General features: G+C 36.2%; 1 protein-coding gene across 1 annotated transcript in view; it reads right to left on the bottom strand.

The window, feature by feature from the left end:
- Window positions 1-14425, bottom strand: part of LOC121374808 (zinc finger CCCH domain-containing protein 13-like) — a 76647-nt gene that overhangs the window by 44281 nt on the left and 17941 nt on the right. The window contains exon 4 of the mRNA XM_041501919.1: window positions 6410-6463. Coding sequence (XP_041357853.1) covers window positions 6410-6463 — 54 coding nt within the window. The remainder of the gene's footprint in view (window positions 1-6409; window positions 6464-14425) is intronic.

Here is a 14425-nt window from a genome sequence, read left to right as displayed (position 1 = left end):
ATTTTATTTTATTTTCACATAAATATTTAATTAATTGTAAATTAAAAGTGTTTGAAACATTGTATCAGAATGACATAATATATTTATTTATTTATTATTATGTACATATTACTGCAATTTGTGTCACCTGTGATAGAACAGGGAAATTTCACAAAAGACTGAGTCTGTGAGCAGTGAAATAGTCACAAGACTGAAAACACACGCACGCATGAACATGACATATTCACAAGACTGAAGACGCACGCATGCATGCACACAATAATAAAAAAAAACACTGCATTTAATACTTGCACATTTACACACCCATTTTTTTTTAATGTGCGATATATTTTTTAAAACATTTTTCAAAGCATACTCAGTAAAGACAATGACATTTTTGCAATGTAAGATATAATTATATTAAATTACAAATTGAATTTTGTTTAGTTTTATAATGGTTAGAAAGAATCAAACAAATATAAAAAGGTGACAAAACAACTGAACAAACAGCAAGAAACATAACCACAATATGACATCTTATGTAACATGTGTCATATTATACACATGACCTTGACCTTAACTTTACCTATGTATGCATAAAGGATTAGTGATGTTCCATTGTTGGTACTCAGTATTAGTGTCTAATGTATGTACAATGTAGTTGACTTAGAACTTAAAGTTTCTGAAAAACAGTGCTAAACTAAAGATCGGCCTCAGTGATGCAGTGGTTAAGCCATCAGACTACAGGTTGGTAGGTATAGGCTCACCAACGGGAATTGATCCTAGACCGACTGTGCATCAAGTGAGCGTTTTTCCACTGGGCTACGTCCTGCCCTCAATAACTCAATGAGTGTTAATAACAACTAACCATGAACCAATCTACTGCATGTCCTCAATAACTCAATGAGTGTTAATAACAACTAACCATGAACCAATCTACTGCATGTCCTCAATAACTCAATGAGTGTTAATAACAACTAACCATGAACCAATCTACTGCATGTCCTGGACAGACAGCCCAGATAGCTGAGGTGTGTGCCCAGGACAACATGCTTGAACTTTAATTGGATATATATAATATAAGCTAGAAAATAACTAAAAAAATGAAATTTTAAATTTTAAAATAGGCTGAGAGAAAAAAGGATCCGAGTGTTAGCATTCATGCATGGCACCTATCTTCAACTTCTCTGGCCCTTGCTTGTCATACAACTGTGTCCTCACATGATTTATTGGACTCTAGAATGCTATAATGTAGTTTCAGAGTTCCACAACAACAATACATTGTGCTGGACAATTTGTCAATACCACTGATTGATGCTGTTCTTTATGACCGACACTAATTGAAAATCAAATATGTCTGCTCCTATGAAAACTGAATTAACAGCAACGCCAGTCAATGGAAGTTCCTGTTTACTAAAAGCTCCCATCATGGACTCTTCAAAGACATCTTACCAGTGTGAATGTATGAAAACACTGGCAGGTTAGGTTGTCATGTGGTTAACCCTTTTAAATTCAAGTACATTCAGTTTGTAACCATGAAAATCAACACTTGGGTAATAAAACCTATACAAGTTTAAAATATAAAGAAATGTATTCAAATAAACACATTTGGGATTCCCTCTGAATCAATTATCCAATTTTGTTTGTCAGTTCAAAAAAAACAAAACATTGTTACATACAAAACTTTTATGTGGAAAAAATTCATACTGAGGTCTCAAGACAAGCAGGATTGTTTTGAAATTTGGCACTTCTGAAAAATAGTATACATCCTTAAATTTGTTTTACTTCATTTAATCAATTTTAATTTTTTTAATACTTGATTATCTTCTGAAGACCCAGGTGGATACAGACTTCTGTGAACCAATGGGATATGACAGACAAACTAAGACATGTTCTGATTGGAATTCTCGTATAATATTAATAGAAGGATACATGTGTGGGGTGTGGGGTGTGGGGTGTGGGGTGTGGGCAGTGTTGGTTTGGCCCCTTCTATTTCCAGCCTTGTTTTCTGAAAAATTAATTATTTCCCATTCTATAGCTACATGTACAGACTGACAATCTTTTTCTCAACACTTTCATAACACATTGTCAACACTCTACATGTACCGACCTTTTGTCCACACACAATAGCCGGATTTTCTCGTATGCCTCATTAATTTAATTAGGAAATAAGAAAGCCACTCAACTGTATCCCACATTCCTGACCATCAATGAACCACCAGTGTCGTGGATAATTATAAGGGTGAAAATAATCCAACCATGAAGGTACTATAGTTCAGCTGTGTCGTGCTTAATTATAAGGTTGAAAATAGTCTAGTCCTACATATGAGTGGTTCACCTATTGTGGATAATTATAAGGGTGAAAATAGTCTAGTCCTATATGAGTGGTTCACCTATTGTGGATAATTATAATGGTGAAAATAGTCTAGTCCTACATATGAGTGGTTCATCTGTTGTGGATAATTATAATGGTGAAAATAGTCTAGTCCTACATACGAGTGGTTCACCTATTGTGGATAATTATAAGGGTTAAAATAGTCTACTCCTATATGAGTGGTTCACCTATTGTGGATAATTATAATGGTGAAAATAGTCTAGTCCTACATATGAGTGGTTCATCTGTTGTGGATAATTATAAGGGTTAAATAGTCTAGTCCTATATGTACATGGTTCATCTGTTGTGGATAATTATAAGGGTTAAATAGTCTAGTCCTATATGTACATGGTTCATCTGTTGTGGATAATTATAAGGGTTAAATAGTCTAGTCCTATATGTACATGGTTCATCTGTTGTGGATAGTTATAAGGGTTAAATAGTCTAGTCCTACATATGAGTGGTTCATCTGTTGTGGATAATGATAAGGGTAAAATAGTCTAGTCCTATATGTACATGGTTCATCTGTTGTGGATAATTATAAGGGTTAAAATAGTCTAGTCCTATATGTACATGGTTCACCTATTGTGGATAATTATAAAGGTTAAATAGTCTAGTCCTACATATGAGTGGTTCATCTGTTGTGGATAATGATAAGGGTTAAATAGTCTAGTCCTATATGTACATGGTTCATCTGTTGTGGATAATTGTAAGAGTTAAATAGTCTAGTCCTATATGTACATGGTTCATCTGTTGTGGATAGTTATAAGGGTTAAATGTCTAGTCCTATATATAGTGGTTCATCTGTTGTGGATAATTATAAGGGTTAAATGTCTAGTCCTACATATAGTGGTTCATCTGTTGTGGATAATTATAAGGGTTTTGTTGATATTTTTTGGTATATTTATTGTACAAGTACTTAATATTCTGAAAACTATATTTCTGCAAATTTGTACTCAAATGCTACCTTTTGTTTTATTTTCATAACAATTTGTTTTTACCCTACTACAATGTCCATTACTAAGAAATATAAATAAACATAACAAGGTCTTTGTTGCTGGATAATATTCATAACAGTCACAGGTTTCCAGGTCTGTGAGCAATTACCACATGCTGAGTATGCCTCATTTAACGTGGAAGTGACAGGTAATTTTAAGAGACACGTGTGAATACCACAGTGTATGTATCACCTGTTGTGTGACCACCTTGTACAATGGGCAGTAAGAATGTCCGAGAGTTGATGGCTATCACCAAGCACATTTGATAGTCAGTCAGAAAATAATGTGACACGAATGACTGGCATGACATCCATATATTTGTTGTAACTGACATGGGTGGATCGCATGTAATCAATAGACATGGTGGACCATGATCACTTTTCTTAGTGCCTTGGCATTTTTAACCATGCCCTCCCACCTACTTCCCATTCATTTTCTATACTTCTGTTCCTGTCTGTCTGTTTGTGTGTCAGTGTTAAATTGCGATCCATTTTTTCAACTGTTGAACTGTCTATTCCTCTATTTGTGATCCATCCATCCAATGAAACATTCACCCACCCAATTGACCCATATTAATATTAAATCACTTACCACTGGAGGTAGACAATGCTTGACTTTTAGTTGGTATTCAAACATTCCCCCACCCAATTGGCCCATATTAATATTAAATCACTTACCACTGGAGGTAGACAATGCTTGACTTTTAGTTGGTATTCAAACATTCACCCACCCAATTGGCCCATATTAATATTAAATCACTTACCACTGGAGGTAGACAATGCTTGACTTTTAGTTGGTATTCAAACATTCACCCACCCAATTGACCCATATTAATATTAAATCACTTACCACTGGAGGTAGACAATGCTTGACTTTTAGTTGCTATTCAAACATTCACCCACCCAATTGACCCATATTAATATTAAATCACTTACCACTGGAGGTAGACAATGCTTGACTTTTAGTTGGTATTCAAACATTCACCCACCCAATTGACCCATATTAATATTAAATCACTTACCACTGGAGGTAGACAATGCTTGACTTTTAGTTGGTATTCAAACATTCCCCCACCCAATTGGCCCATATTAATATTAAATCACTTACCACTGGAGGTAGACAATGCTTGACTTTTAGTTGGTATTCAAACATTCACCCACCCAATTGACCCATATTAATATTAAATCACTTACCACTGGAGGTAGACAATGCTTGACTTTTAGTTGGTATTCAAACATTCCCCCACCCAATTGACCCATATTAATATACTACTCAAAAGAATTTAAGGGTCAAACGATATTTTCGACATTATTTTCTGAATGTCAATTATATTAGCTAGACCATAATGTCACGCATGGTATTGTTCCATTTTGACGAAAGTGGGTCTAAGCAACCCATAAATGAATTAAAATCCACTGTCATTGACACTGTCGACTAGTTCTAATGGCGAAAACATGCTTACATTTGCACGTAAATTATGCGAAAGCGAAAGGTCTGCTAAGTGCCCATAACTTGCTTTTTCACAAAGTGCTTCATTTGCACGCTTTGCATGTGTATTCCATGTTCCCAATGCTGAATTTCCGTATAATTGGAGCTTGCGTTCGTGTACGGTGCACACTCCAAATTCGACAATGGTACGACTTCAACTGACTATCGAAGATCGAGGAAGGGCTATTGCTTGGCTTCAGGATGGCAATACGCAAAGAAATGTTGCTCTGAGACTTGGTGTCAGTCAGAGTGTCGTTGGCCGACTGTGGCAACGGTACCAAGCAACGAATTCTGTTCGAAATCGTCCACGTTCGGGAAGACCCCGAAGCACTACAAATACAGAGGACCACTACATCACCAATATGGCTCTACGTCAACGCACAACCACTGCACGCCGATTACGTGACAATCTGCGGACTGCGACTGGAACTTGAGTGTCTGATCAAACCATACGCAATCGTCTGAGAGCCAATAATCTACACTGCCGTCGCCAGGCTGTTCGACCACCACTCCTACCACGTCACAGAACGGCCAGACGTCACTGGTGCATGCTTCATCTGCGGTGGCAACGTGTTCAGTGGGGTCGAGTGATGTTCACTGATGAGTCCAGGTTTAGTCTCCAGTTCAACGACGGTCGGGTTCGTGTCTACAGACGTCCTGGGGAGCGCTTTGCTGACGTTAACGTTAGACAACGTCACCGGTTCGGTGGTGGCAGCGTCATGGTGTGGGGCGGCATCTCTATCCACCACAGGACCCCCCTCTATGTGGTGGATGACAATCTGAATGGAATCCGCTATCTGAATGAGATTATCCGGCCGTTGGTTCTCCCAAGGCCTTCAGCAGATTGGCGGCGGGGCAGTTCTGCAGGATGACAATGCCAGACCCCACCACGCCAGGGTGGTAACGGACTTTCTCAGACAACAAGGTATCGCCAGGATGGATTGGCCAGCATATTCGCCTGACTTGGCCCCAATAGAGAACGCCTGGGACGAATTAGGCAGGAGAGTTCGGGATAACCATGCCCCTCCGGCCAACCTTCATGATCTGGGTCAACTTCTTATGGCAGAGTGGCAGGCCATTCCCCAAGAGTTCTTCAGACGTCTGATCAACAGCATGAGGCAACGATGTGTCGAGTGTATTCGCGCCAGGGGTGGATTCACACACTATTAAACGAATGTTCTAATGTGTAAAATCCATGTTTGACAACCTTCAATTTTGACAGCATGTCATGTGACTTTCTTGTAAACAGTGACGTTTATTTGTGTTTTTTTGTAAATATGGAACAATAAATAAACATTTTGGTGTAGTTTACATCATCAATTTAATACACTCTAAAACTTATTTGGTTATAAATTTTTTACCCTTAAATTCTTTTGAGTAGTATATTAAATCACTTACCACTGGAGGTAGACAATGCTTGACTTTTAGTTGATATTCAAACATTCACCCACCCAATTGACCCATATTAATATTAAATCACTTACCACTGGAGGTAGACAATGCTTGACTTTTAGTTGGTATTCAAACATTCACCCACCCAATTGACCCATATTAATATTAAATCACTTACCACTGGAGGTAGACAATGCTTGACTTTTAGTTGATATTCTTGCTTTGATTTTAACTGAAAAACACAAGTGACATGCTTTATAATTTCATGCTAAAAATAATTAAGTTAAGTGTTGGTCTCAACTAATAAGAAAACAAGATCCCACATTCCTGACCATCAATGAACCACCAGTGTCGTGGATAATTATCTGAGTGAAAATAATCCAGCCATGAAGGTACTATAGTTCAGCTGTGTCGTGCTTAATTATAAGGTTGAAAATAGTCTAGTCCTACATACGAGTGGTTCATCTGTTGTGGATAATTATAAGGGTTAAATAGTCTAGACCTACATGAGTGGTTTACCTATTGTGGATAATTATAAGGGTTAAATAGTCTAGTCCTATATGTACATGGTTCATCTGTTGTGGATAATTATAAGGGTTAAATAGTCTAGTCCTATATGTACATGGTTCATCTGTTGTGGATAATTATAAGGGTTAAATAGTCTAGTCCTATATGTACATGGTTCATCTGTTGTGGATAATTATAAGGGTTAAAATAGTCTAGTCCTATATGAGTGGTTCATCTGTTGTGGATAATTATAAGGGTTAAAATAGTCTAGTCCTACATATGAGTGGTTCATCTGTTGTGGATAATGATAAGGGTTAAATAGTCTAGTCCTATATGTACATGGTTCATCTGTTGTGGATAATTATAAGGGTTAAATAGTCTAGTCCTATATGTACATGGTTCATCTGTTGTGGATAATTATAAGGGTTAAAATAGTCTAGTCCTATATGAGTGGTTCATCTGTTGTGGATAATTATAAGGGTTAAAATAGTCTAGTCCTACATATGAGTGGTTCATCTGTTGTGGATAATGATAAGGGTTAAATAGTCTAGTCCTATATGTACATGGTTCATCTGTTGTGGATAATTATAAGGGTTAAAATAGTCTAGTCCTATATGAGTGGTTCATCTGTTGTGGATAATTATAAGGGTTAAAATAGTCTAGTCCTATATGAGTGGTTCATCTGTTGTGGATAATTATAAGGGTTAAATAATCTAGTCCTACATATGAGTGGTTCATCTGTTGTGGATTATTATAAGGGTTAAAATAGTCTAGTCCTATATGTACATGGTTCATCTGTTGTGGATAATTATAAGGGTTAAATAGTCTAGTCCTACATACGAGTGGTTCATTTGTTGTGGATAATTTATTATAAGGGTTAAAATAGTCTAGTCCTATATGTACATGGTTCATCTGTTGTGGATAATTATAAGGGTTAAAATAGTCTAGTCCTACACGAGTGGTTCATCTGTTGTGGATAATTTATTATAAGGGTTAAAATAGTCTAGTCCTATATGTACATGGTTCATATGTTGTGGATAATTATATGGGTTAAAATAGTCTAGTCCTACACGAGTGGTTCATCTGTTGTGGATAATTTATTATAAGGGTTAAAATAGTCTAGTCCTATATGTACATGGTTCATCTGTTGTGGATAATTATAAGGGTTAAAATAGTCTAGTCCTACACGAGTGGTTCATCTGTTGTGGATAATTTATTATAAGGGTTAAAATAGTCTAGTCCTATATGTACATGGTTCATCTGTTGTGGATAATTATAAGGGTTAAAATAGTCTAGTCCTATATGTACATGGTTCATCTGTTGTGGATAATTATAAGGGTTAAAATAGTCTAGTCCTACACGAGTGGTTCATCTGTTGTGGATAATTTATTATAAGGGTTAAAATAGTCTAGTCCTATATGTACATGGTTCATCTGTTGTGGATAATTATAAGGGTTAAAATAGTCTAGTCCTATATGTACATGGTTCATCTGTTGTGGATAATTATAAGGGTTAAAATAGTCTACCGCTACTTTTTTTTTTTTTAGTCCAAAAGGGGACGGTTTATATAACGGTGTGGTTTGTATACAAATTTTATTATCAGTTTCACATAATGTATAAACCGCTTCTGTTTGCATCATGTTTTATTGTGTTTAGAAAGTTGACCTATTGAAACTGAAGATTTTCGTTGTTCTACACATGTATGACATCGAAAGTTCATCAATGCAATGATAAACGCAAGCATGATGTCACTGTCATTTCCAAATCAATGCCAAATGCATTATATCTGTAGGTCACTTATCAGTGTTGTAATAAACTATACAGGTCACATGGTGCTATCACAACAAGTCTACACTGACAGTCTTATAGTAGTTTACAAGAAGTGTTGGCTCTTGTTATGATTGTGTGTTGTTTTGTCAACCAACATGTGTAATACTGGAACCGAAATACAACTGTTTTAGTAATAGCGTCCCCGTGTAATTGGGGCATGCAAGATGTCATGTGACCTGTCACATCCACAAAACTATGCATGCGTCATCAGCACCGGTAGTTTTGTGTTTGTGCGAAAATACTGTTTTTTCACAGAATGACTGTATGAATTGGAACAATAAATTGTACCAATACGCTGTATTTGAAACTACATATTGCTGGTACAGTATAATTTAACACCACCAACTGAATATTAAAAGTTATTAAGTATAGATCTAGTACACTCAACACCCAACCAGCCAATAAAACATGTCACGTTTTACCTACATTGCTTTCAGGCCTTTGTCTATTTGTGACCCAAATTGTGAGAACAAAGAAATAGCAAGTATAATCGTAAATAATTTTAAAGTCACATATAAACAAGTGTCTTTTCAGATATATTACATACAAATACAAAAGCATACACGTATATATTTAGTAATGAACACATGTGACCACTGCCTAAAAACCCGCATAAACTGTTGGGCACTTTACCGTAAATATTTTAAGTAATGTGCGGCTTATAAAACGGTGCGTGTTATATATAAATTGGTCCTGTAAAATGTGTTAAAAACGGTGTTGCGGGTTATACACGAGTGCGTTTTATACTCCGCAAAATACGGTTGTCTAGTCTAGTCTAGTCTAGTGGAAATAAAACATTTTAGAAAATAATTAAGAAGAAAAAATCCATAAACTTTTATCTGTTGCACTTTCCACTAAAACATCAAGATAAGTAAAATTATATTAATACAAATGTACCAGTAATAGTTATAATTATAGTTAAAGAATTTCTATTAGTACATCCAAGTAACCTTTTTGGTGGAAATTGCATTCAAAGAATTAAGGTTGCTTAAATTTGAAAAACACCATTTTTCTGTTAGAATATAAAGAGAATACTACATGAATGGCTGTTAAATACTGTTTATCTTACAACTTGTTTCAAAACGAATCTAATGAGCAAATGAGAGTTGGATACTTTCTTAAACGAGTTGTAAGATAAATGGTGTCTAACAGTATTTGTATAGTACCTACATGTATTGCTTACAAATCCAAAAAAAACCCAGGTTTAAAACAAATTTAAATTAGAAAAAACTGCAATGGAGGACTGCAGAATAAAAAATGAGGATATACAGTCTACCCATGCGCGGGTGTAGGTTATACATCTGGCAAGGGGAGATAATTCTGCAGTGGAGGTTATAACTCAGGGTCGTATAGCATTGTTTTGTGCTAAAACGGTAAGTTGAATAAGACTATACAGCCCTAGCATTTGTAGTTAATGTGTCACAGAAATATCAGTTTCAGGTTAACTTATACATCACAGAGTAATCAATTTCAACTGTGCTTTTTTGATTGGATGATATACATGTAGTTATGGCAACCAGGTCATCACCTAGGAGTAGCCAGGCATATGTCTTTAAAGTGTTATCACACGTATATGTGTTAACAGTATGCATTATAAAAAATAACAAATTGCTAAATATGATAAAACTTAAATTTGAGGAACATATCCAATCATTAATTGGTATTCTCACTAACAGGTGTGTAAGAAACACGTTTTTAGTTTTTTTCAGTCTGAAATGTGCTGAGGTGTCATTAAAGGGACAGACCCTAGTTTTTAAATACTACAGACATATTTTTCACTATTAGAACTTTACTTATATTTTATTGTTTAGATTATCCATTTCCGTACAACTGAAGTTTTTCTGGTCATCCTGGAGTTTCTAATACCACAAAATGCATTTTTTATATTTTTAAAATGCACATGCAGCTGAGAAGTAACATTTATAGAGTCGACTTTCGGTCTATTTTTAACGACATTTCACCATTTCAACTTCACAGACTCTTGTTTCATTCTCTTGTGATGTTATCCAAATATGTTACAGGGTTGTAACTTAACCAAACTTAGTGTCCATTTTTACGGGTTGAGTCTGCGCCTTTAAATAAACATTCTTTAGCCATAGTTTAAAGTGTGCTGAGGTGTCATTCCTTTCAATTAGCCATAGTTTAAAGTGTGCTGAGGTGTCATTCCTTTCAATTAGCCATAGTTTAAAGTGTGCTGAAATGTCATTCCTTTCAATTAGCCATAGTTTAAAGTGTGCTGAGGTGTCATTCCTTTCAATTAGCCATAGTTTAAAGTGTGCTGAAATGTCATTCCTTTCAATTAGCCATAGTTTAAAGTGTGCTGAAATGTCATTCCTTTCAATTAGCCATAGTTTAAAGTGTGCTGAGGTGTCATTCCTTTTAATTAGCCATAGTTTAAAGTGTGCTGAGGTGTCATTCCTTTCAATTAGCCATAGTTTAAAGTGTGCTAAGGTGTCATTCCTTTCAATTAGCCAAAGTTTAAAGTGTGCTGAGGTGTCATTCCTTTCAATTTCAATTAGCCAAAGTTTAAAGTGTGCTGAGGTGTCATTCCTTTCAATTAGCCATAGTTTAAAGTGTGCTGAGGTGTCATTCCTTTCAATTTCAATTAGCCATAGTTTAAAGTGTGCTGAGGTGTCATTCCTTTCAATTTCAATTAGCCATAGTTTAAAGTGTGCTGAGGTGTCATTCCTTTCAATTTCAATTAGCCATAGTTTAAAATGTGTTGAGGGGTCATTAAACAAATATTCATTTCCTTTTCGTTGACTGATTTCCTTTTAATAAATCATGCACCAAACCAACTTGAAACTTTAAAAAACCAAAAGGAAGACAACTTTGCACAGACGGATGTTTGCAGCTGCTAACATACTTCTTAGCGTAAATCTGTAGGAAAATGAAACCAGAGTAAAAATCACTCATATTCCGAATCAATCCTTTGATTTTGTTGTAAGAACTTGGGACAGCTCTTAACTGATAAAACTGCCCTAGTGATATATCTGTAGGTAAACAAGATATACTGTTCATGTGTTAGGACAACTTGACGGGTGATAGGTGACTTGTTCTGCACACCAACAGTGGTATGCTGATTGATATGGGTACAATAAAACGGGATATATGGCTCAGTGGTTAGAGAGCTTGTCAGAGATACAAAGAGCTGGTGGGTGAGGTGTGTGGAGGGGGTGCCAAGGTCAACACACTGGCATAGACAGAGGGAGGGGCGTGGATCCTCCCCCAATTACACCTTCCCCCCTCCCAAATACCTTTTATATTTTCTGATAGATTCTTATATGTTTTTTATATTTTCTGATAGATTCTTATATATTTTATATAACACCCATAGTATAGAAACCCACCTACCCACCCATCCCAGTGTAGGTACCACCCCAATATAAAATACTGGTTATGCCACTGAGTCAACCTGCTTGAATCTCAATTAGATACAGAAAAAATAAATCAAGTTATGAGATGGATCTGTGAATGCACTGGGTTATTTTCAGTATGAACCAATATGACTGCAGGTATGTATTATCCTGTCTCTTGGGAAAATATATATAAAAGATATCTTGCTGCTAATTGGAAAGATTAATTATAATGAGGTACATGTAGGCCCCCCCCCCCCCCCATTTTATAAACACATTTAATAATAATAATAATAATAATATACCAATGGTTGTGCCTTTTACAAAAAATAATTCCTTAACTGGATACAGTAAAAAAAAAAACCATCTAAACTAGTCCAGATTGCAATAATTTGTTGTATTATTTAATAATTTATGATAAATGCAATATTCTGTATTACACACAACAATTTAAGTCCATTTTGTCAGTGTTCAAGCATATCAAATGTCACCGACAAAAATACTTACTGCCCTCCTCTCCAAATGTTTTATTGTTTAATTAAAATATGAAAATATGTTTATCATATATTGAAAGGCAACACATTTTGACACTATCTGGACTAAAATCTAATACATGTTATTTCAAGCAAGTCTATATCAAATCCATTAAACACTGTAATCCTTCCATTTTTTTGTGTTTTTAACTATGATAGAGAATACAGTATCAGTGCAATTGTAGCTTCATTTCCCAGATGTTCCAGTGATATCTAAGCTTAATTTCCCAGTTGGTTGGGTATTTAAAAAAAAAAAATTGTCTTTTCCCCCCGGGCATTCCAAATAACTTTCATCAGTTTGCAATGTTATGAGGCTTACAGTTCCTAAGTACCAACAATCTTGTGAAAGTGTGAACCAATCAAATTATCTAATACTTTCTTACCGGAAGTATCAACCAACGAAATTATCTGACACATTTCCTACAGGAATTAGTGACAATCAATCCAAGGTGATTAACAGTCTTAAGTATCCTGTCACGAAATGCCTTTACGTTGCTAATGATAATTTAATTATTAATGACCATCACTTTGTAGTCAACTTGATATAACGAGCTGATGTTGAATTATTAATGGCAACAATCCCACAAGGCTGTATATATAGTGACACCTAACACACTGAGTTACAGTCATGGTGTTAAACATATACGAAGGAAGGTAATGTTTTCTTTAATGATGCACTCAACACATTATGTTTACAGTTATATGGCATTGGACATATGGTTAAGGACCACACAGATATTGAGAAAGGAAACCTGCTGTCGCCACTTCATGGGCTACTCTTTTTGATTAGCAGCAAGGGATCTTTTATATGCAACATCACACAAACAGGATAACACATACCATGACCTTTGATATACCAGTCATGGTGCACTAGCTGGAATGAGAAATAGCCCAATGGGCCCACTGACGGGGATCAATCCCACACCGACCGCGCATCATGCGAACGCTTTACCACTGGGCTATGTCCCACCCCTAAACATATACCGATACACACGATGACTATATTATCTGCTTTACCACTGGGATATGTCCCACCCCTAAACATATACCGATACACACGATGACTATATTATCTGCTTTACCACTGGGATATGTCCCACCCCTAAACATATACCGATACACACGATGACTATATTATCTGCTTTACCACTGGGATATGTCCCACCCCTAAACATATACCGATACACACGATGACTATATTATCTGCTTTACCACTGGGATATGTCCCACCCCTAAACATATACCGATACACACGATGACTATATTATCTGCTTTACCACTGGGATATGTCCCACCCCTAAACATATACCGATACACACGATGACTATATTATCTGCTTTACCACTGGGATATGTCCCACCCCTAAACATATACCGATACACACGATGACTATATTATCTGCTTTACCACTGGGATATGTCCCACCCCTAAACATATACCGATACACACGATGACTATATTATCTGCTTTACCACTGGGATATGTCCCACCCCTAAACATATACCGATACACACGATGACTATATTATCTGCTTTACCACTGGGATATGTCCCACCCCTAAACATATACCGATACACACGATGACTATATTATCTGCTTTACCACTGGGCTATGTCCCACCCCTAAACATATACCGATACACACGATGACTATATTATCTGCTTTACCACTGGGCTATGTCCCACCCCTAAACATATACCGATACACACGATGACTATATTATCTGCTTTACCACTGGGATATGTCCCACCCCTAAACATATACCGATACACACAATGACTATATTATCTGCTTTACCACTGGGCTATGTCCCACCCCTAAACATATACCGATACACACAATGACTATATTATCTGCTTTACCACTGGGCTATGTCCCACCCCTAAACATATACCGATACACACAATGACTATATTGTCTGCTTTACCACTGGGCTATGTCCCACCCCTAAACATATACCGATACACA

Source organism: Gigantopelta aegis, chromosome 6, assembly GCF_016097555.1.
Source record: "Gigantopelta aegis isolate Gae_Host chromosome 6, Gae_host_genome, whole genome shotgun sequence".
NCBI lineage: Eukaryota > Metazoa > Mollusca > Gastropoda > Neomphalida > Peltospiridae > Gigantopelta > Gigantopelta aegis.
This window is presented reverse-complemented; position numbering and strand designations above follow the sequence as displayed.